Source organism: Podarcis cretensis (assembly GCF_951804945.1).
Source record: "Podarcis cretensis genome assembly, chromosome: Z".
Taxonomy (NCBI): Eukaryota; Metazoa; Chordata; class Lepidosauria; order Squamata; family Lacertidae; genus Podarcis; species Podarcis cretensis.
In genome coordinates this window covers 20,478,521-20,502,763 of record NC_137184.1, presented here as the reverse complement: position 1 = coordinate 20,502,763, position 24,243 = coordinate 20,478,521, and the positions used below count along the sequence as shown (strand labels likewise).

Below are 24,243 nucleotides of genomic sequence, written 5' to 3'. Positions count from 1 at the left end.
TGACTACCAAGAAAAAAATATTCTGAATCCCAGAAGCCAGGACAGCAAGCAGGATCACTGCGCAGTGATCCGCTTGCTGTCCTGGCTTATGGGATAGCCGCATGCAGCCTCTCCCGGGCAGCGGGATGAAGGCTCCCACTGCCCGGGAGAGGCTGTGCGCGGCTAAGGCTCCCCCAAGAGCCGTGCTCCCTTTAAAGAGCGCACGGAGTGTGTGTGCGGCTCTTAGGGGCTTTTCCCCGAGGAGGGAGAAGGGCAGCTCTTTAAAGGGAGCGCTGAGCAGAGCCTCCTGCCTGCATTTGCTCCATAAGACACACACACATTTCCCCTTACTTTTTAGGAGGGGAAAAGTGTGTCTTATAGAGCGAAAAATACAGTAGTTCTGAACACTGCATGGAGGAGAGCTCCGTTGATGGCTACTGGTCAGGATGACTGTGCTTGGCTTCCGTGGTCAGAGGCAGCAATGCTTCTGAATACCAGTTGCTGGAAGATAGGAAAAGTGTTGCCCTTGTGTGCGTATTCTACTTCCTGGTTTCCTAAAAAGGTCTCTTGGTGGCCACTGTTAGAAGAGGATGTTGGACTAGATGGGCCATTGGCCTGATCCAGCAGCGCTTTTCTGAAGTTCTTATCCACATAGTGGATCTGTGTGGCAGGCATTGCTTTGAGAAGCTATTTGTGGCCTTTTGCCACGCTAAAGGTCTCTGCCCCATAGGCCATGGCACTGCCTGCTGTGAGTCAAAATGAGTCACTGTTAACTCTTCCAAGTGGATCAGCCTGCCATAGGGAAGACATAATGTTTATACTGGCTTGCCGGAAGAGGAGAGATTGCTAGTCTCCTTTTCAAAACATCCCTTCTGACTTAAGTGTTGTCTTTTGGGTTGAAGGTGATCATTACTGGAGCTGGTGGGCTGCTTCCAAAATTAGCATCCTCCCTCTTCTCCTTCTGTCTGTCTCCTGTCTTCCTTGGTCATATCTAGTAGAACAAAAAAAGTGTGCTTTGAGGCTTGACACTTCCCCTTCCCCCACTCTCCAGAATTGGCAGACGATGAAGTGTGGTGGCCTGGAAGTTTCATCATGACCAGAGTCTTGTCCCCCCAAGACATGTAGGGAGAAAGGAGGAGGGGGAAGAGGCTAGGGGCTGCCATGGTCTGTTACATTCACTCTTTTGGTAAAAGCCGTAGATGTGTCTCTATTTCTGCAGAATTTCCTGCAAGAATTTGCTTGCTGCATCTACCAGGAGCCAGCTTTTACCAGCACGGTATGATCACGTCTTGCGTGGGGGTTATGATCCGGGAATGGCATGTATACACAAAAAAAGTGTATTATCAAACTGCCTGCTTGGAATCGCCCCCACGCGAACATTCTTACATTTCCAGAGCTGTGTGCCGAGAGGACTTTGAGAGCATCTCAGAACCCAGTAAGCAAGCCTGAGAGGTTAAAAGCTCTTTCTCTGCTGGGAAAACCCTGTGCAGAAAGAGCTTTCAAACTCTTCACCTTCTGTGTGTTTAACTTGTGTGATTTCAACTGGGCAGCCGTCAACCATGTAAGGCTGAAATCACACAAGTTAAAAGTGCGTAAGGAGTGATCAAACTGTATTGCTGGACAGACACATGTTATTGTTCTTTATTTGAAAGCAAAGTCCCCAGCTCTTTTGATGGACAACACATGTGAGCTCTTCCAAGGATAGAAACAGTGGCCTAGGTATAATGATTCTTGGGAATGTGGCCTGATATCCTGTAGAGCTGCTGCCAGTCAGTGTTGACAGTACTGAGCTTGATGGACCAAAAGCCTGAGTCAGTATAAGGCAGCTCCCAATATTTCAACTTTTCTGCTTATAAACGCATAAACAGACTAGGAGCAGGTCACAGTGTTCTGTCTCTTTGCTATTATTTGAAGACCTTCCATGGCTAATGCATGGTGGAGTTCTCTGAAGATGTTGCTAAGCCCTGTATCTTACTTTTAATGTGGGATGTACTGGACAATGTGTTCTCTGGTGCTTGTGAGCAGTTTGGTGACCTCATGTCCTTCGTGAGCTGCATCTTGGCATTCCAGAACCAAGATTTCTGCCAGCAGATTTTCAGCCCAGCCTGATGAGTTCCAGCTGTTTGTGGCTTTGGAGCAGAGCAGTCACTTTTGTCATGTGTGAATGTCGATAAGACAGAGCCATAATACCATTACACAAATCTACGGTGCAACCACATTTGGAGCACTGTGCACAGTCCTGGTCGCCTCACGTTAAAAAAGGATATTGCAGATTTGGAAAACGTTCAGAAAAGGGCAACCAGATCAATCAAGATGGTGGAGTGACACCCCCCCCCTTGAAGGAGAGGTTGCAGAGTTTGGGACTTCTCATTCTAGAGAAAAAGTGACCAAGAGACAACACAATAGAAGTTTATAAAAGTATGCATGCCATGGAGAAAGTGGATAGAGGGGGGAAAATTCTCCCTCATAATTCTAGAACATCTGATGAAATTGAATGTTAGAAGATTCAGGACACGTGAAAGGAAGTACCGTATTTTTTGCTCTATAAGACTCACTTTTTCCCTCCTAAAAAGTAAGGGGAAATGTGTGTGCATCTTTTGGAGTGAATGCAGGCTGCGCAGCTATCCCAGAAGCCAGAACAGCAAGAGGGATTGCTGCTTTCACTGTGCAGCGATCCCTCTTGCTGTTCTGGCTTCTGAGATTCAGAATATTTTTTTTCTTGTTTTTCTCCTCCAAAAACTAGGTGTGTCTTGTGGTCTGGTGCGTATTATAGAGCGAAAAATATGGTACTTTTTCATGCAGCACATAGTTAAACTGTGGAACTCCCTCCCTCAGGAGGCAGTAATGGCCACCGACTTGGATGGTTTTAAAAGAGAATGAGACAAATTCATGGAGGAGGAGAGGGCTATTGATGGCTACTAGCCATAGCTGGAGGCAGCAGTGATTCTGAATACCAGTTGCTGGAAACCACAAGAGTAGAGATTTGCTTTTGTGCCCATGTTCTTCTCCTTGGTTTCCCAATGGGGCATCTTGTTGCCTAATTGTAAGAGCAGGGTGCTGGAACAGGGAGCTGGTCCATTGGCCTGTTTCAGCAGGCTCTTCTTAGGTTCTAAGAGTTAACAGTGGAACTTTTGGATATGCTCGCTGACTTGCTCCTTCTCTGTATGTTTTGCTTTCCACTCTAACAGCGATGCGTTGGGCATGGGAAGGAGAGAGCTGAAGTTTTAGTGGGTCCCCCCACCTCAAAGACACAGCTTGGGTGTGCCTTCTAACACTTTCTCAAGGCAGCTTTGCAAAGAGGTTGGTGGGGCTTTGCATTGTGCAAACAATGAAAACACAAGCTTCTGTCCAGGGTGCATGTGTTTTCCTTCCTTGCCATAAAATAATGAGACTTTGCTCTGGGAAGAACGTAGCTGAGTTTACTTGGATAGCTCATTGAACTGCTTGTGAGATTTCCCACTTGGCCAGGGTGACTCATTTGGCTTCCTGCCTTGGTTTGTCCTGCGGAGAACTCTCAAGGAGGAAATTCTGAAATCGTCCGCTTTCTGCAGTCTTGAGGAGAAGTGGTTGCTTGCTATAATAAGCAGAAGTCTTGCAGGACCCCTCTTCAGTTTTGCATGTTGCTCTAGGCAGTCATTGGAAGATTATTACTATTTATTTTATTGGTCACCTTTTTGCCATGGCAACTCAAAGCAACTTACCTACCTACATTAAAACTAGGGGTGCGGTGGAGAATACATTAAAACGCCCCTCCCACACTAAAAGGCCATATATAAAGCCAAAGACCTGGCTGAAAGGGAATGTTTTTGCCTTTCTCCTGAAGATATTATTAATATCACTATTAAATTTATTAATTTTGTATACTTCCCTTCATCCATAGGTATCAGGGCAATTCACAACAAATACAATATAAAAACACAAAATACATAATAAAAACAAGAACAAAAGAAAAACACAAAGAGATAACTCCCATCCTCCCCATATGTAAAGGTGATGCTTAGCAAACCTCACTGGAGAGAGAGCATTCTGTAAGTGGGGAGCCACCATGGAAAAGGCCCCGTTCTCGTGTTGCCACCTTCCAAACTTCTGAGGAGGGGGCACACAAAGATCATCAGATGATGATCACAGGGTTAGGGTAGTTTCATGTGGGGAGAGGCAATGCTTTTAAGGTATTGGGGTTCCAAGCCACATAGGACTTTATAGGTCAAAGCAATATCCACTTTGCTGGCTAAGCAAGGTGAAACTTTTTTGGTTCAGCTCACCTGTTTTGACATTCTGTTTGTTTGCAATGTTTATCATGTTTTTAAAGACATGAGACATGGCAATATAATGTTGCAGCCCTGGACCCCTTTGGGGAAGAAGGGCAGGATAGATTGGGTATATGCAATTTTTGTGTAGATCCAGAAGCCTTGGAACCAAATTCCCACATGTTGTGATCCTGTGGTATTTAGTTCTAACCAACTCTCCAGGGTTTCAGGAAGGAGTCTTTCCTAGTTCTACATGGAGAAGTCATTAGGGGTGCTTCTGCGTGCTAAGCAGATGTTCTGTCACTCAGCTGCAGCCCTTCCACCTGTGCTCCTTTGAAGAAGGATGCCAACAATGCAGAAGTCCCTAGCAGACACCCTTTGCTTTTGGGCAGTCTGAAGGGCAGCCTGCTGGTGATTGATTTTCTTTTGTTTGCCTGTTCCAGCTTCTAGAAGATCTTTGAGTTGGACTGTAACAACATAAGGTACTTTTGCATCATGTAATTGTGTTGCTAAAGGTTGTTGTGGCTGAAAACAGCATCCAGGCCAACATTTGCATCTCCTCTCTCTCTCTCTCTCTCTCTCTCTCTCTCTCTCTCTCCCCCTCCCCCTCCCCCTCCCCCTCCCCCTTCCTCCCTGTGTGTGTGTGTGTGTGTGTTTAATTTTGGCTCTAATTAAGCCCAGCATATTTCTTTACACAAGAATGTTGCACCTGTGGTCCGCATATGCTTCTTAGCAAAGAAGAGGAATCAGGAATGTTCTTAAAATAATCTGGTATGGTAGGTCAGGAAACCCTTGCCTTCTAGGAGCAGGCATGGCCTTAACCAGGGGTAGGCAACCTAAGGCCTGGGGGCCGGATCCAGCCCAATCACCTTCTAAATTTGGCCTGTGGACGGTCCGGGAATCAGCCTGTTTTTACATAAGTAGAATATGTCATTTTATTTAAAATGCATCTCTGGGTTATTTGTGGGGCCTGCCTGGTGTTTTTACATGAGTAGAATATGTGCTTTTATTTAAAATGTATCTCTGGGTTATTTGTGGGGCATAGGAATTTGTTCATTTACCCCCTCAAAATATAGTCAGGCTCAGTGGCGTAGCGTGGGGGGTGCAGGGGGGGCCAGCCGCACCGGGCGCAACATTTGGGGGCGTGCGCTCGCACTCGCAGCTCTCTGCCCCTACCTGGCTCACTCACTCTCTCTCACTGCAGTGCTGGCTGTGCGAATCCGATCCGAGCTGCCGGGTCGTCGCCCACTGTGGAGGGGGAGGGTGCCAGGCGTGCGTTGCGGTGTGGAGCGGAGAGAGAGCGAGGGAGGGACTATCTGGGGGAGGGACAGTGCAGCGGCCGCCCAGTGCAGCGCTGAGCGTGGGAGAGAACCACACCCGACCAGCCCAGGCAGCAGCAAGAAGAAGCTGGCAGCGGCGGCAGGTTAGGGGTTAGGGGCGCAAATTACTTGCCTTGCCCCGGGTTAGGGGGTGCAAATTACTTGCCTTGCCCTGGGTTAGTGGGCGCAAATTACTTGCCTTGACCCGGATGCTGACAACCCACGCTACGCCTCTGGTCAGGCTCACCACATGGTCTGAGGGAGAGTGGACTGGCTCACAGCTGAAAAAGGTTGCTGACCCCTGGCCTTTATTGTGTGGCTGATCCCCCCCCCCCCGCCAAGTCAAGACTGTTCATCTTAACCAAAGCAGCAGAAAGAAAGAAAGAAAGAAAGAAAGAAAGAAAGAAAGGAAGAAAGACGGACGCCTATTGTGTTAATAGGCACAGGGCCATCCTAGGAAGTCCCCAGGAAATATGTCTGGAATTTACAATCCATTGCTTTGGTACAGTTGCTGTTCTTCCTTGGCATGAAAAGTCGTGTGTGTGCAGTGCCCTTTCTCAGGTTCTGTAGCTTGTATTTTGTTTAGCATTAACATTTCAATCTGCATGTCAAATGTAGTGTGCATTACAAATCTCCATCCCCCCTCTCATGTATGTGTGTTTATATATATATATATATATATATATGATTGATTCATGAGTACAAAGAATTTGTGTGACAGCTCATCAGTCTTCCGACAGTGCAAAGCCCTTTCTTTGCTGCTAGAGCCTTTCTAAATCGTTAAGGGTTGCTGTTTTCCCCCCATGCGCACTTTACTCTTTTTTTAAAAAAAGGTTTTTTTGTACAAGTAACATTGTTGGCATCCATCTGTCTTGGGAGGCAATGGAAGAGTGTTCCTTTGGGGTGAAGTCAAACCATTGGAGTTACAATTCTTGCTGTGGCTGAAGAGACCAATACGGGAGAGACATGTTTTATTGCAAGTAGGGTAGATGAAGGTGTCCAGTTCAAGTTTGTTTCTTTGGCCCATGTTAGAAGAGCCCTCCTAAATCAAGTCAGTAGCCCATCCAAGTGCAGCATCTTGTCTTCACAGTGGCCAACCAGATGCCTCAATGGGAAATCTGCAAGCAGGACCCGATCACAAGAGCAACTCTCCCCTCCTGTGGTTCCCAACAACTGGCATTCAGAAGCACTGCTCCCTGCAACTGTGGCAACAGAGCATAGCAACTATGGCTGATCGCCCTTGATAGCCATCTCCATGAATTTGTCCAATCCTCTTTTAAAGCTATCCAAGTTAGTGGCCATTTCTGCCTCCTGTGGGAGGTAAGTTTCATGTAGTCAAGTCCTAAGCAAGGTGGAGAGCATCAAAGCTCTTTTCACACTGGGTCTGACCTGGGTTACCTGGTGCAAAAAAGAGTTTTCAAGCTTTCCACCTTGCTTGCTGGGCCGGTTCTGAAATTCCTGGGGGTGCTCTCTCCCCCTTCATACCTAGCTGTGGGGCGGTTCCAATGGTTTGATTATAGCAATTTTCTTGCATATGTGGAGCCCTTGGAACCAATGTCCCCGATTAAGAAGAGATTGTACTGTATTTGAACATTGGGGGTTTTTTTTCTTCAGATCAGTGGCTTACATATCCTTCTAAGGATGAGACAGCTAAAGCTGTATTTTGGTCAATATCATTTTATTTATTTTTTAGGGGAAAGGGCTAAACATGCCGGTGTGATGTTACTTTCTTGCCTCAAATCTTCTCAGAAACTCTTGGTGGTTTGGTGGCCAGAATACTAAGGCTAAATATACCTGAGGCCAAAACTCTTTCCAAAAATAACCTTGTCTGTACAGTTCTTTGATGCAATTATGATTTTAAAAGTGAACCCTGTGGCACTTTTTAGCATGTTGGAATAGGGATCTGACAGACCAGGGTTCAAATCCCCACTTAGCCATAAATCTCACTGGGTGTGACCTTTGTGCTTGTCACTGCCGCTCAGCCTAACATACTTCACAGAGTTGCTGTGTGGATAAAATGATGAGAACTATGAAATGCCACCTTGAGCTTCATGGAGCAAAAGTGGGATATAAATGCAATAAAAAGTAGAAATAACAAATGAAATTGGGACATAAGCATTGTCAGGCACTTTGTTGGATTTGGCCAGGGATAGGCCTTCTCATATTTTTGAAACTTGCAGCAGAGTGACAGAGTTGGTGCTGAATGTGGCTTGACATTCTGCTTCTGTAGCACCTTTCATCCATGTTTGGATAAAGGTCTCTTCAATTTCTCTCCATTGCTTTCTGTTGTTTCCTGAATCCGCACAAGCCCCTCTTCTAGCTTTAGATCAGGAGTCAGCAAACTTTTTCAGCAGGGGGCCAGTCCACTGTCCCTCAGACCTTGTGGGGGGGGCAGATTATATTTTGAAAAATAATAATAATGAATGAATTCTTATGCCCCACAAATAACCCAGAGATCCATTTTAAATAAAAGCATCATTCTACTCATGTAAAAAACACCAGGCAGGCCCCACAAATAACCCAGAGATGCATTTTAAATAAAAGGACACATTCTACTCATGTAAAAACACGCTGATTCTAAATCCATGGGACGGATTTAGAAGGCGATAGGGCCTTAGTTTGCCTACCCATGCTTTAGAATCTATATGGTCCACCCATCACATACATGGTCATCCCCTTGGCCTTTTGAAATTGTAGGGTCTCCACACTAGCACTGCTTTACTCCATCAGCCTGCATCGTCTCAGGCCACATGCCCACTTTAACTTCGCATCCTTTCCCACTGCATCCATAACTTTTGATCTTTGTCGTATCCAGTATCTTTTAATGATAATTCATTAACATTGTACTTTCCATGGTATGTCCTGTTCCTGTTGCTCTGTCGTGGTCCAGTTCTCCGCTCCATAACGCCATCACAGGTAACAGGCACATACTAAATACTTCGGCTTTCAAATCACTGTGCTATAATCTCTTCTGGAGGGAAAAGTATCATATGACAGAGCATGGGAAGTACAGATTCTATCCCATATGAGCATTGAAGGAAAGGACAATGGGCCTTTTATTGGTGGGCTGCACTCTGGAAGTGTCACAAGGAGCTTCATTGTGAGTAGGATTGAGTCACAGATGGTGCTGAGGATGGGAGACTGCCCTACTTTTCGCCCAGCGCTTGTTGGCCTCTGAGGAGATGGGCCACATGGGCTGCAGAAGGGGCAGCAGCTGTTCCCTTCCAGGAGGACTTTGACCTTGCCTGGTGGAGGCACCGTTGACCGGCTTCCATGTCTGCCTCTCACACATCATTTTCAGTATGAGAACAACAGGGAGAAGAATATGCCAAAGAGGGTTGGGGCGAGAACACAGCCCTGTTTCACACTGCTCTTTATAGGGAAGGCGTCTGAGGATGGGCCCTCATATCAAGGGTTTCCCATTGTAAACATAAGATGTTAGACTAGATGGGCCATTTGCCTGATCATCTTAGGTCTTATTTTTCTTACAATTGACAGAGACTGAGTCTTGTGAAATTTAAAGCATAGGAGAGTACCCTTTTGTTGAGAGCTAAGAAGTTCTGGTGTGCACACCTTGGGTTCAGTGATTGGAAAAAAGGCAGAGTATAGATTCAAGAAAATAAATATATAAAACTAAGCACCCTGCACCTGTCTGCTGCGTACGTTGAACACAAATACTGCATTTGCTCTCTGGAATGCAGATATAATCAGTTTTGTTTCTTTCATCAAGGAAGCAATCTAATCCCGCAGGGCCATTTCCTCGTTCCTTTGCTTGATTAATCTGTAATTGTCTGTCCTGCAGTGGCTTCTGGCCATGACGGGCTTTTCAGAAGGCTTAATAGGCTGTTTAATCTCACAAAATATCTTACTGTATTTGTAACAGAGGAATTCTACCCCAAACACAGTCTGTTACATGTGCTGTCTGGGTTAGGATATGTTTTGGTGGTGGCAGTGGACTGACTGCTAAAAAAAAAAGTCCATAGGCTGCTTACATGCTTTAAAAGCAAATTGTCTGCTTCACCAAGCAGAAAAGAGATATTGCAGAGAAAATGTGGGTGTTGGGCTTTGCAACTGACATTAAACTATGGAACTCCCTCCCACAGGAGGCAGTGATGGTCACTGACTTGGAAGGCTTTGAAAGAGGATTAAGTATAAGAACCTAAGAGCCTTTATATGTACCACCCTTTTCCTCCAAGGAGCTCAAGGTGGTGCCCATTTTATTCCCACAACAACCCTGTGAGGTAGGTTAAGCTGAGAGGTAATGATTGGCCCAAGTGGGCTTCCTGAATGAGTGAGGATTCAAACCATGGTCTCCCCCAGTCCAGCATTCTTAATCACAACACCATGCTGGAGGGCTGGAGTGGTCTCTACAGCTGCCACCTTCTGGCTTTGGGCTGCTGCTCTTCAGCTCCCCAGTTATTCATGTGCCACCAACACCAAGAATTCATGACTTTAATAGGTTGTCTGTGGGGCTTCCTTTGAAGATTGTTCCACTATCTCTTCAATTATTGGAAAAACCTCCTTGCTGTCTAGTCTATTCCTGAGCATGGTTCAAAATGTTTAAAATACTTTACAGTTTAGGACCCAGGTACACCAAAGAGAGCCGTTTTCAGTGCCAGTCAAAGCTGTGTTATTCTCCTAGGCTTATTATTTTTAACAAGCTATAGCATATTAAATCTTGATCCCCCCTCCCCCCCAAGTATTTTATCTTGTTTGCTACTCTGGAAACTCTGCTGCATGAATAAATACTCTGCAGAAAAAAAATAGCTATGCAGTTTTCTCTTGCATGCATACAACAGCACATGAAAGGATGTCCTGGGGCTGAGCTCAGCATCCTGGAGCCTGAATGTGCATTTGTGTATATGAAGTACACAGTTCCAAGCACAAAAAGTCATGCTCCAGACATATTCAGTAAATTATGTCTTTGCTTGAGGTTCTGGCAACAGGTCTACAAATTTTATCGGTTTTCGTTCTCTTAGTTCCTGCAGCTGGCCCACTTTAGCTGGCTGGTTGTTTTAAAACAAAAATGTGTTCTCTCCCTGCTCACTAGGCAACTGTAATTTATCTCTAAATACTAAACGCCTTAAAAAAATTCGAATGTTCATCTGCTCAGGCTTTCTGTAAGCTTAAGGGCCTCATTTATAAGCATGATTGCAAGTGTGTGTTTCTGAAACACACACACACAATTTCCCAAGAGGTTTGTGGCTACAGATTTATTTTTTGCATTTATATCCCACCTTTTTCTCCAAGGAGATCAAGGTGACCTACTTGATTCTCCCCCTCTTCATTTAATCCCCACAACAACCCTGTAAGGTTGGGTTAGGCTGAGAGGCAGTGACTGATGTGTTTTTGTGATATAGTAGTATATAAATATTCTGGGCCTTTTTTCAGCTGGAACTCAATTCTAGCCCCTTTCAGGTGGGCGCTCTTACCATTATAAGAGAACAAGGGAGGCGTTCATAGTGAGTTCCGACACCTCTTTTTCCAGAAAAATAGCACTGTGAATATTTATTATAACTAAATAAATAAAATAAAGTCTACATGATAAGGGAGCTAACTGGAAAAAGTCTCAGTATGGGAGAAAGGAGAAGAAACGTGCTTTAATTACTGCATCTTCCCCGGTTCCTTGTAGAATGAGTTTGTTTGGTTTAAAAAATGTTATGGGGGTGCAATGGGAGGGCATCTGCTGAAGTCTGGACTGTTTCCTCACTGCCATTGTCTTAATCAGATTAACAGCCTGCTCATAAACTCCAAAAGGCCTAGGCAACTGGGATGCTAGACAGCTTTTCATATACTGTATATTTTTTCCACAGGTTGTTGCCAGGAATCCCACTCACTCCTCCTCTCCTTGCCTCCTCCCCCTCCTCTTCAAACCCCCATAGCTGTCTGAGTGCAGATGAAGAGCAGGCAGGGCTTGTGCAAGTAGAAATTGCCAAAAACACCATATTTATACATATGTGGCTGGAACAATCCAACCGCGTGGAAACCAAGTGGGAACAACATGTGGTGGAATTGTGTCTCTCCCCCCCCACCCCCTTTGCAACCTGGTGTGTGAAAAGCTTTTCCATATCCATTATGTCATGTTGCATGAAAGCACAAGTTTGTAAGATCTCTCTCCGATAAAGGGCCCCCCGAATTACCTTGTTGTTCTACATCCCCCTTTCCTGTGTGTTTTTCAGGGATCTCTCCCCCCTCATTTTAAAGTCCCAGCTCATGCCAAGACAAATCTGACTTGGCTAAGTGTGTGTCTATTAAGAGTATAATCCCAGTGCAAATGTAACCTCTGTCATACTGGTTCACTGATTTTTTGCAGCCTTTATACTTGAGTCACTGCTGGACTTTTTCCACACGATCCAGAGTCAGACTTTGGAACTTGTTCCCGAGGAGGCAGTGATAGCCACCAATTTAGATGGGCATGAAAAGAGGATTAGACAAATTCATGGAGGGAGCATCTTTTTTAAAAACATACCTAAAAGATGCACAAAAATAACCTTTTTATAGATGGATATGTTCAGGACTGTGTACTCTGTTAAAAATGCGCATACAAAATTCATGTTTGGTTTTTTTTGTCCACCTTTTGTGTATTCTTTCAAAAATTCTGCACAAAAGTGACTGAACAAATCTAAGACTGGAGAACCAAAGGGGCTGAAGCTCACGTCCAGGTTCGGCAAATTTAAGTGGAATTAGGACTCATTTTTACAATTGCAGCACAAGTTCTATAAAAAGGATACCTTTGTAAATATTTTAATGAGAAAAAGTTAGAGATTTAAGAGTGCTTTTTCAAATGCACTAATACACCACATCTCCCATCGTTTGGTCATTCTCCCCCCACCCCCACCCCTTTCCAGCTGTGGGATGAGAAAGAGAATTTCAGTCCCAATATAGTCTTTTTGCTTAACTTGCATAATATAGGAACAGGAAGTGCAGCTCTAGTTCAGTTTTAGCATGCCTTTCTTCCTTCATATCTCCTTCTCTCAGTGGCAAAAAGTAGAATGTGGAATATACATCCGTGGTACAGTAATGGTATTTTAAATTTGTTGCAGTTCTGAGTGCTCCTATGTTTGTTTTCACAAACCCTGGGGAGATCCCCCAAAGAGCTGCAAAAGGCGCTAAAGGACAACTGGAATGATAAAAGCCACCAGAGGAAAGAACGACAATGGACCGGGGCTTTTACTGTTTCAATGTCCCAGCTAAACATTAGCAAGAACTTTCTGACAATAAGAACTGTTCAACTGTGGGATGGACTCCGTTGTAAGCTGGTGGACTCTCTTTCTGTGGTGGTTTGTAAGCAGGTGTTGGGTGGCCATCTGTCAGGGGTTCATTAGCTGTGATTCCTGCATTGTAAGGGGTTTGACTGGATGACCTTTGGGGATCCTTTCCAACTGTGCAGTTCTATGCTTCTTAGTTTACCAGAACGAAAACCCAAAACACAAGGATGGTGATAAGGCTGAACTTTAAATTGTGGATGGTTGGAAAGAATCCCCCCCCCCGCCGCCCCCCGCTTTCAGGGAGTGGCTGGGTGTTGAGCCAAAGCATAGTTTGTAGTGCCAGTGTGTGGACGCCCAGGGAGAAGATGACAGCCACTAGGTGACATTATAGAAGTTTATAAAATCATGCATGGCATAGAGGAAGTGGATAGAGAAAAGTGTCCCATCCCCCCCGCCCTCTCATAAAACTAGAGATTGCTGGTGCCCAGTGATGCTGAATGTTGGAAGATTTAGAACAGATAAAAGGAAGTAATTATTCACACAGCACAGAGTTCAGCTGTGGAACTTGCTCCCCCAGGAGGTAGTGATGGCTATCAACCTAGATAACTTTCCAAAAGGATTAGACAAGTTCATGGATAGGGCTGTGGAAGGCTACTAGCCACGATGGCTATGCTCTGCCTCCATAGTTGGAGGCACCTGTGCTTTTGAATACCAGTTGCTGGAAACCATAGAAGGTGAGTATGTTTTGCTGCTTGAATCCTGCTTGTGGGTTTCCCACAGACATCTTGTTGACCACTGTGAGAAGAAGAGGACGCTGAACTGGATGGGCCATTGGCCCAATCCAGCAGAGCTCAGCTGCCACACATCACTGAGCTAATCTTTGGCTTAGTGTGTGTCCTGAATCTGGAGCTCTAGTGCTTTGTTCCTCAAATGTGACTTTAAAGCTTGAGGTTAAGGAGGACTGCTTAACCACAAGCCTAGGTTAGATTATGCATAAAGCCAAACCTTGGTGTAGTGTGATGTAGCAGTTGAACTACAAAAACTGAGGTTTGAGCTTCCTCTGTCATTCAAGCCAGGCTGTGGCTCTTCTTGGACACTAATCCATGGTAGTAAATGAATGAGCCTTGGGCTTCCAGTTCCACAGCAGCAGGAAGGAGATCAGAAGCATCTGTGTTGGGTTACCCACACCTTCCCATTTATGTGTTCCAGTAAACCATAGTTAGATGTGACATGCTGAGGCCAATCCTAAAATGAAAGAAGGGCGAAGATGTGATCCCAAGGTTCACCTGAGCCCATTATTGTAAGGTTATGCTTTGGATCGGACCAACGGCTAATCTAGTCCAGCATCCTCTTCCCACAGTGACTAATCAGATGCCCATTATGGGAAACCTGCATGCAGGATTCAGGCACCAGTGCCCTCTGCCCTCCTGTGGTTTCCAGCAACTGGTATTCAGAAGCATTGCTGCCTCCAACTGTGGAGGTAGAGCACAGCTGGTTGACATGGATCAGCAGTCAATGGGGGAAGAATTGATTCTTCCATGCCCTGTGTAATTTTATGGAAGCACAAGGTGTGGGGGATGTGCAGCCTGTCAAATGACTTTAGAAAAGGATTACACAACTCAGGATTAACCAAAGTGTCTGGAATTTCAGAACGCTGTGCAAAAATGAAATTGGAGCCTTAAGAATAAAAAGGCAAGATGCTTTAGGAAAGCAGAAGGGAAAGTAAAGTATAAAGAGAGGAGGGTCAGAAGGGAAATGTTAGCATGAGCAGATGTGTGTGTGAAGTTGAACACAAAAACAGATGATGGGAATTCTGTGGCAGTCTTTGGCCAGACAAGAAGCTTAGATAAAAATGAAATAATAATACTACATAACTATCTATCTATTATTTAAGAGAATTAAAACTATTAAGTTCTGTTAAAGATAGAGGTAATAGCAACAATAAAAACATTGCAGCACAGCAAATCTAGGAAGGTTATAGTTGTGTACCAGGCTAGTGCTGTGCCATAAATATGTCCTCAAACTTCCTCTCAGAAAAGCCTTCCATGCCTCATTCTCCTTACCAAATTTTGATGAGGGAAAGATTTCAAGCTTTAACATATCGTTGGGAGATAACACAGTGTGTTTCTTTCCCAGTAAACGTAACTTGTGTTGCGACGCCAAGGTACCCTATGTTTTCTTTGCCTGATTGATGCATTTATATACCATTGTTTGCTCCAAGCATAGGCTAAGAGACAGTGACTGGTCTCCCAGAACTTATTCTGACACTCTAACCACAACACCACACTGACTCTCATTTGTGTCACCTTCAGGCCGTGTTGTGATGCATGCTATGACATCACAGCATGGGTTAGGCAGCAGCAGATGTTATGAGGCGGAGGCTGAGTTAGCAGCTCGGGCCCTGAAGACAACAGCCACAGCCACGTCTCGCTTCTTACTGTCATGAGAGAGCAACTGTAGAGAGAATTCTGCTGCCCTCACATCCTGGTTTTCAGGCCTTTGGTCTTGACCAAAGGACCTGGGCCTAAAGATGCGCTTCCCAAACTTTTGTGGAGGGTCTTTCCCCCCTGGTTCTATAAACTCATCCCCAATACCACCACACTATTTTACCACACCCTATTAAAAACATTATTCAGAAGTGGAGGAAAGTCACATAGGTGTGGTATTTATGTTCCTTTTGTCCTTACTTTTTCGGTTTATTTTGTGGTTGTGTGTATCTTATTGATTCGTTGGTTTGTTTGTAAGTACGCCTAAATAAAACATATTTTTTAAAAAATTTATAAAATTCAATAAAATTCAAAACAGGAACATCTATTCAAAATCCGATCAAAATGGTTTCATTTAACAAAACTGATGCAGCGATACCAGGTTTTCAGTCTGATAGTCGTTTATACCTCCAGCACCTCCCTGCCGCCCCCTTGCCTCTCAGGATTTGAGGTAATCCCACTGCTCCTAGGGGGCGCAACCCCCCCCCCCCACTTTGGAATCCACTGTTCCAGAGTCTGCACCAGGCTGATCTTTATCATTATTGGTTCCATGTACCCATTTTTTATTTATTTCAGGAATAATCCCCAAGTTGTCTGGAATTAGATCTTTCAGACCAAGCTTTTACTCTGTCTCAGTTTCTGGGACCCAAAATCTGTTTGTTTTATTTGTGCATCTCTCTTTGCTCTGGAGCCAGGGTGAAGAATAATACTTTGATCTTCCTCCAAGCTCACAAGGAGGGGGAACCAAATGAAAATGGGTGTATTCTGTGATGAAGGGCCCAGTTTAGCTGGACTGGCTCATTACAACCCTTTCTCTTTTCATCTTTCTGTTGTTTTAATGAGAGACCAAAGGACACAAGCTGCTCTTCCCAGGCCTACACTTTGTAAAAATCAACTCGGCAAGCAAATAAATCATGGAGGTTTTGCTTCTCGGGGCTGCGAGCTGAGGCAACCATACGCCTCAACAACAGTCATTGGAAACCACAGAATGGAGGGTGGGGAAGCTGTTCTGGTACTTGACTCCTGCTTTCTTCCTTCCCACAGAGGCATCTAGTTGGCCACTGTGGGGACAGGATACTGGATTAGATGGGCCATTGGCCTGATCCAGCAGGGGTCTTATGTCTTTATGCTTATGAGCATTATGTGACTTTCCTTCTAGAAATGTTTTGATTCCCACAACAACTCTGTGAGGTCTGTTCGACTCAGAGTTCGAAATTTCCAAGGTGCCAGGCGCATTTTGCCACTGGCATGGGTCCATTTGTGTCTATGTGGAGATTTCTGGGCACCAGGCTGGCGACTACAGATTAAAAACCTCCGCCTTAGTCCATAGCCAATACCATTTCAATTTCCCCTGTGTGTGTTTCTCCTTCTTGCATACCGGGACAAGTGAATTTGTTGTAAGAGCAAGCTACTGTCAAAATGAAATCAGCATCCCCATAAAGCTCGTCTTTGGAAGGAAGCATGAAGTGCTCCAAAATCTCTTGGTAGATGGCTGCATTGACCCTGGACTTAATGAAGCACAATGGACCAACACCAGCTGATGACATGGCTCCCCAAATCAACACAGACTGTGGAAACTTCACATTGGACTTCAAGCATCTGGCATTGTGTGCCTCCCCATTCTTCCTCCAGACTCTGGGTCCTTGGTTTCCAAATGAGATGCAAAAGCTGCTCTCTTCAGAAAAGAGATTTGGGGAGCAATGTCATCAGCTGGTGTTGGTCCACTGTGCTTCATTAATTCCAGGGTCAACGTAGCTGTCTACCAGGAGATTCTGGAGCACTTCATGCTTCCTTCCACAGACAAGCTTTATGGGGATGCTGATTTCATTTTCCAGTAGGCAGTCTACAGCACAAGATGGTCAGAAAGCTGAATGCAGTTTAATTTAATGCTGGTACAGCTTTGTGGAAGGCGTTTCAGGGGTTGGTCAAGTAATTGAATGGGGGGGGGGGATATTATTGAGGCTAGAACAATGATGACCTCCCAACATGTTTGATGTAAGCATGCCTCTTTTGACTGCTTCCCCCACCCTCTGCCCGATTTTTGAGAGCCTGTGTGGTGTAGTAGCTGGTGTGTTGGACTAGGACCTGAGAGACCTGGGTTCGGTTCCCCCCATTCAGCCATGAAACTCAAGAGGTCACCATGGACCGATCACTGCCTCTCAGCCTAACCTACCTTGCAAGGTTGTTGTGGGGATTAAATGAGGACGGGCAAACCCATGTCTGCTGCCTCAAGCTCTTTTAAGAAAAAGGTAGGATAGTAGTCCTATAAATAACAATAACTTTCATACAAAGGTCTTTTTTCCCCTCTAGAAAAGCAGCAATGTGAGCAACCATGAAGCAGTGGACCCGGGACCTCTTTCCCCCCTAATCTTAATGTTAAAGCTTAATAAGCATTTTTCCTTTGTGTGCTGCGCTTACTATTTCGGAGGAAAGTGTAGAATCCAAAAGGTGCTGTGCCCGGTCTGCAGGAATGAAGCTTCTACAAATTTTAATTGCCAGTTTTGCATACTTATCTCTGCAACCTTTCCATCTTTCCTAGATTACTCCTTGGCTGTACAGAAATTCTCCCAGACTCTCCAGTCCTTTCAGTTTGACTTTATTGGGGACACCCTGACAGATGATGAGATTAACATTGGTAAGTGCTTCCTCCTGTCTGTGTGTGTGTGTGTGTGTTGCTGCTTGAAAATGCTGACACACTAATCATGAAGTTCCTGGGAAGTCCGTTATTGATAACATTCCTGGGTTTAGGACACTTCATCGCATCGGGTGGTTTCCAACAAGTGGTATTTAGAAGCATTGCTGCCTCCAACTGCAGAGGCAGAGCATAGCCTTCATGGCTAGTAGCTCTCAATAGCCCACTCCTTCTCCATGAATTTGTCCAGTCCTCTTTTAAAGACAACCAAGAATTCGTGCAATTGGCAAAAAAGCTGGGTTAATGAAAACCAAGCTAATTTTGTGGGGGGCGGGGTGGGCACCCCTGCACTGTTTCCTTTAAAAGCCATTTGGGGAATTATCTGCCTCTAACTGCTGCTGTTCCACCAGCGGTTTTGGAGACTGGAAACTGCTGCTACGGTGATATGAGAAGCTGAGGGCTGTGATCAAACGAGCTGGAAAGTCTTAGCACTCTTGGAAAACTCTGGAAATGATAGGAAACAGGCAGATAGTGTCATCATGCTAAGATGAGTCAGAGGAAGAGCAGGAACAGAGGGACGATCCTGAAAAGCCATGAAGATTCCACTGTCTTATCTTTGTTTCAGCCTTGTGATGTATGACAGGCATGGGGACATAAATAATGGCAAAGGCCACTTACTTGCCACCTTACTTGAGGTGGTGGACTTCCTTCCCCATCTCCTTCAAGGCCTTCTTGTTGCTGCAGGATGTTTGTTCCAACTGATCAAACCTTTTGGCTCATTGTTGCAGCATGCAAGAGAGATTGAAGGATCTTTCATTTCTGGTCAGGCCACTATCATAGTTCAGTTAAGAAATTCTTGGCATAAGAACATAGCAAGAGCCTGCTGGATCAGGCTAATGGGCCGTTTAGTCCAGCATCTTGTTCCCACAGTGGCTGAATAAATGCTCCAGTGGGAATCACAGGAGCAGAACCTGAGCACAAGAGCCCTCTCCCCTCCTGTGGCTTCCAGCAACTGGTATTCAGAAGTATTGTTGCCACCAACTGTGGAGGCAAAGCAGAGCCATCCACAGCATCCCCCTGCCTAAATTTGTTCAACCCTCTTAAAGCCATCCTGATTGGTGGCCATCACTACCTCCTGTGGGAAGGAGTTCCACAGTCTAACTACGCCCTGCATGAAGGAGTCATTTTCTTTCATCCGTCCTAAATCTCCCAACATTCAGCTTCATTGGATGACTGCGAGTTCTAGTGTTATTTGGGGTGTGTGGGTGTGTGACATATACAACGAAAATAAATAAAAATGATCTGTGTGCCATTGCAGTACATAATTTGCAACCCCAGAGAGCCAGTCCCAAGTAACTCGTTTTTGTTCTTTTCACTCCTTCGTAGCTGAATCCTTTAAGGAGTTTTCAGAGCTGCTTCAAGAGGTGGAACTTGAAAGATCAATGATGGTGAGTATAGGCCACCCTTTGTTCCTCCATTGGCATAACTACACTTAAGGGCTGTAGTCAAAGTGAGTGCATTCAGATTGAATCCAAATTCTCACTTGGACTTGAAGCTCACTGGGTATGACTGGGGGCCAGTCACCACCTCTCACCTAACCTACCCCACTGGGTTGTTGTGAATGAGGAGAGGGAGAACCATGTACACCACCTTGAGCTCTTTGGAGAGAAAAAAATGGGGATTGAAATGCAATAAATAAAAGTTCATTAATTATATGTTGCCTTACTTTCTTACTTTTATCTACAGGTGCAAAATGCTAGTGATTTACTGATCAAACCGCTGGAAAACTTCCGCAAGGAGCAAATTGGATTCACCAAAGTAAGCTAATCCCCCCTGCCCCCTTCAATTTGTACTTAGGAACTTATTTGTAAATTTATATATTTAGCAATTTATAGAGCGCTAAAGAAAAAAGGGAAAATAAAATAAAAACTTGTTGCATAAAGTAATTACATAAAAGCATTTACATAAAAATATTACGTGGGATATTTACATAGAATAGAGTAATATGTTTATCTGCTGAATACAGATAAAACCAGCAGAATTAAAAAACAAACAAAGAAGTATACAGCCTGTTGATTTACACACATCCAATAGACAGGTGACCATGTGTGCATGGCGCCAAACCTGGAAGTGACCCAAAAGGCATCTCCAGGAAGTGCTGAGAGGCACTTCCTGTCTGGAACCCTGGAGAGCTTCTGCCAGTCAGCACAGACAGTGCTGAGCCGAATGGACTCACGGTCTGACTCAGCATAAGGCAGATTCCTATGTTCCAGGTGGCAAAGACTAGGGCAGTGGTTCCCAAAAAAATTTCAAGGCCCCCTGCCCCCCCTCCAGTTCCATAAACATGCCCCCAGTGCTACCCTACCTTATAAAAAGCATTTGCATGACCCACTAAAGAAGATAATAACACAATGGAAATTATTTGTACCTTGCTTCAAAATCTAGTTAAAACTATTGAATTTAATGAATTAGAGCAAAACTGATGCTCTTGATCCAATGATACCAGCTTTTCTAATTCTGATGGTCATTTACATATCCAGCACCCCTCCCCCACCCTTTTGCCTCTTAGCACTCGGCTAAGTGATCTCCCCTGACCCTCCTGAAGGGGCATTACCACCTGTTTTGCAAACCATGGGTCAAGAGCCATTGTTCAAATGCAGTCGTCTGCTGGTGTAACGAAGATGGAAAACCATTCTAAATTCATCATTAAAACTTTATTACAGAAAATGCAAGCAGGCTCAAAACACTCTCTTCCCTGTCCCCTCCGTAAAGCAGTCTCTCATAGAGTGTAAAAGTTCGCTTTGTCCAGTACCAAAAAGTCAAAGTTCCCCATTAGTCAGCAGGCTAAAGTAATTGGCTGTGGACAAGTGCTTGAAATGGAGACTTCTTGGCGAACACACAAGCTTGGATTCAGCCCAGCCCATCTGGAGTCATTGACATTTTAAGTTGCAAACAATAACGCTTGACACTTCGCCTCCTTCCTTGTCTCTGTTTCCAGATTTCAAAAGTTTAAAACAAACTGCCATAGTGAAAATAATGCTAAGGCTGTCGTAGCTTCTCTTTGGGTGTTCACAAACAGGGAAGTGAGAGTGACCGCACTCATTTGCCCCTAAGAACGTAAGGAGAGCCCCGCCGGATCAGGCCAGTGGCCCATCTAGTGCAGCATCCTACTGTCACAGTTGCCAGTCAGATGCCCCAATGCAAGCAGGATCCAAGCACAAGCCCCCTCCCCATCTGTGGTTTCCAGCAGCTGATATCGAGAAGCATTACTGCTTCAACTGTGGAGGCAGAGCATAGCCATTCTGGCTAGTAGCTGTCCATAGCCCTTGCCTCATCCATTAATTTGCCTATTCCTCTTTTAAAGCCATCTAGCTTGGTGGCCATCACTGTCTCCTGTGGCAGAGAGTTCCATAGTTAAAACTATGTGCTGCATGAAGAAGGACTCTTCTGTGTCCTGATTCTTCCCTGGATGTCCGGGAATTCTAGTGTTTTGGGAGAGGGAGAAAACTTTCCTCTACTCACTTTCTGTGTGCCATGCATAATTTTATAAACGTCTATCATGTCGCCTCTTCTTCACTTTTTCTCTGAGCTAAAACGTCTCAAACATGTGGGAGTCATGTTAAAAAGGAATTTAGTGAATACTGCAATAGTGCAAATTAACAGCACCAACTTCTTTGCATCGTTTTTTAAAAAACATAACCAAATTCCGTAGCACATGGAAGGCAACAAATTTACTTTATCTTAACTGAAACATAGGAACATAGGAAGCTATACAGAGTCAGACCACTGGTCCATCTACTCTGAGGGCAGCAATTGCTCACCAGGATTTCAGATAGGGTGTATCTCGTAGGCGATGGTGGGGATTGAACCTGGGATCTTCTGCATGCAAGGCAGATGCTCTACCACTGTGCTATGACTCTTCCCCCTAAAACAGATGTGTCAGCAGTGGGATTCAAGCCCACGCCTCCATATAGAGAACAGAACGCCCAGCCCCACTCTTGGGACGGCTCAGTTATCCTCCTTGAGTCTAGCCAACTCCCTGCAATGCAGGAATCATTTTGCCCAACATGGCACTGCATAATGAAGTTCCACCAGACTGCAAATAAACGTGCTTAGTTTTCCACCTGGGAATCTGCACCTCAGGCATTATCTTCTCTGCTGGAACTGAGGTCCATGTTCTTTCGTACCACAAAGAAAAATTAAAGTCTCCTAGAGTTTTTCCATAGCTGGGTGATTGAAATTCTGGCCCCAGCCAACATCCAAGTCAGAAGTTCCTTAGAGCACACATTTCCCACTTCTCCATCCCGTATGTTCAATAAAGTGAGTTGTGGTGAAGCCACAATAGTGCATTTAATTATTTTAGAGATTTCTTGATACATCTCATTCCAAAATTATGAGACCCATGAGCGCTCCCACTATAGGTGAATTGCTGCATGTTTTTGAGCATCTGTTTCTCATAGGAGGTTCTGAGGCTGTTCCCTGATCCCTTTACAGACACAAACTGCCTCCTGCTGTGCACAGATGTTTCCCCATTGGTCCTTTCAGTCTCAAACTACTTGTAAAGTGCTCCTCCTTGTGGCTGGGCTAGAGATCAGAAAGACCTTCCAAAAACTGCAGTGGTGGTTCCCAAACGTTTTCATGCCCCTGCCACCATGGTTCCATGATACCCCCCTACCCTACCCTTATACAATCATTGTTTGGAATAGCGGTTTGCATGACCCACCGAGGAAGACAGTAACACAATAAAATTTGGAACTGTAACAATTAGCTGCACATTTATTCAAAATCCAATCAATTGCTTAGCTTAATTGATTCAACAAAACTGATGCCGGCTTTTCAAAGTCTGATAGTCATTTACATCTCCAGTGTCCCCTGCAACCACCTTGCCTCAGCACCTCATATGTAATCCCATTGTCCCCCAGGGTGTGTTACCTCCCACTTGGGGAACCACTGTTGCAGATAAACCCTTCAATAAACCCTTTGTGTGTGCATTGGTTGAGGTGGAGCAGCATTGGCCAACATGATGCTCTCCAGATATTGTTGGACCCCCAGCTCCCAGCAGCTCAAGCTGGCATGGTCTTATCCCAACCATGCAAAAATATATATAACAAATTCCAGGTGGCTCTGGGTGTGTTAACACCAACTCCGGGCATTCAGTAATGCTTATATAACCACTGGCAAGTTTCCCAATGGGAGAAAATATGCTCTCTAAAAATGGTTGGAGGAAGGTATCAGTTCTGCACATACAACCCTACACACAACCCTAGAATCATAGAACTGCAGAGTTGGAAAGGAACATCTGCTTCAACCTCCAGGAATGCAGGAATCTCCACCAACCGCTTTAAGTATCCTTAAGGCAGCTTAGTCCCAGTGATTTTCAGTGGGTCTTGGGTGGCGTAAGTCCAAGGGCTTGGTTTGTATATAAGATGAAATCCATCTGGCAGCACGTCCCAAGCTGCCAGCATATTGCAGCTGTTCCAAAAGCCATATTGGATCTAGAATGGGCGATGAACTTTCTCTTTAATAGAAAAGCTGTTTTTTATTTCTTAGAAAGAGGCCGGCTGCCTGAAAATGCAATGGAGCAGATGGCCTCCTAGACTCCTTTATATCTCCCCATTTTTAATTTTTTTTTTGCAGTGAAGTTTACTAAAAGCCGTTTGTCGCTAGCACAGCTGGCTCTTGTGTGTGCCTAGATAAGGCTCCATTTGCACAAAGAGGAGTAACTTCTCCAGGATGATACCCCTTCAAGAGTGCAGTTGGGAGATGATAAGATAGCTGAATGCTTCCTCAGGGAAGAAGGGAAACCTCTCCATGTAGAAAGCTAGCATCTCTGGGTGAATGGTGTGGTGGAAAACGCCTCGCCATGATGCTATGTAGCTGCTTATAGAGGCAGGTAGCTTTCAGTCTTGTAGTCCTCCATCTCACCTTCCCCTATCCAGAAAGTTCTTCCTTATGAACGCCAAGGCCACACCATACATTTAAAGTGCTAGGATACCACTTCAAACAGTCGTGGCTCCCACCGATGAATTCTGGGAGCTGCAGCCTTGTTAAGGGGGCTGGGAATTGTTAGGAGCCCCAGCCAATCCTCTCACGGCGCTACAATTCCCAGAGTGGTTTAACAGTCACAGGAAGTACTGGGAATTGTAGCGTTGGAGGAAAAATAGGTGGCTACAACAATTATAGAGTAGTTTAATGATTGGTTCCTCTTCAGAGGAAACTAGAGTTTGTAGCGCTGGGAGGAGAATAGAAGTCTCATGGAATCATAGAACTGTAGAATTGGAATTCTACAGTCCAACTCCCTGCATATAAACCACTTAGTGTATTTCACCACATACTGGTCACCACCGGATAATTGTCCCTTTTATGGACCCC

The 24,243-nt window shown here is 44.9% G+C and overlaps 1 protein-coding gene across 2 annotated transcripts in view; it reads left to right on the top strand.

The window, feature by feature from the left end:
* Positions 1 to 24,243, top strand: part of OPHN1 (oligophrenin 1) — a 120,284-nt gene that overhangs the window by 18,615 nt on the left and 77,426 nt on the right. The window contains exons 1-4 of one of the 2 annotated variants that reach the window (XM_079961277.1): positions 4,905 to 5,002; positions 17,779 to 17,874; positions 19,258 to 19,319; positions 19,618 to 19,689. In XM_079961277.1, coding sequence (XP_079817403.1) covers positions 19,314 to 19,319; positions 19,618 to 19,689 — 78 coding nt within the window. In that variant the 5' untranslated portion in view covers positions 4,905 to 5,002; positions 17,779 to 17,874; positions 19,258 to 19,313. Of the gene's footprint in view, positions 1 to 4,904; positions 5,003 to 17,778; positions 17,875 to 19,257; positions 19,320 to 19,617; positions 19,690 to 24,243 lie in introns of those variants that run through there. The other variant, XM_079961276.1, reaches the window with a different exon arrangement.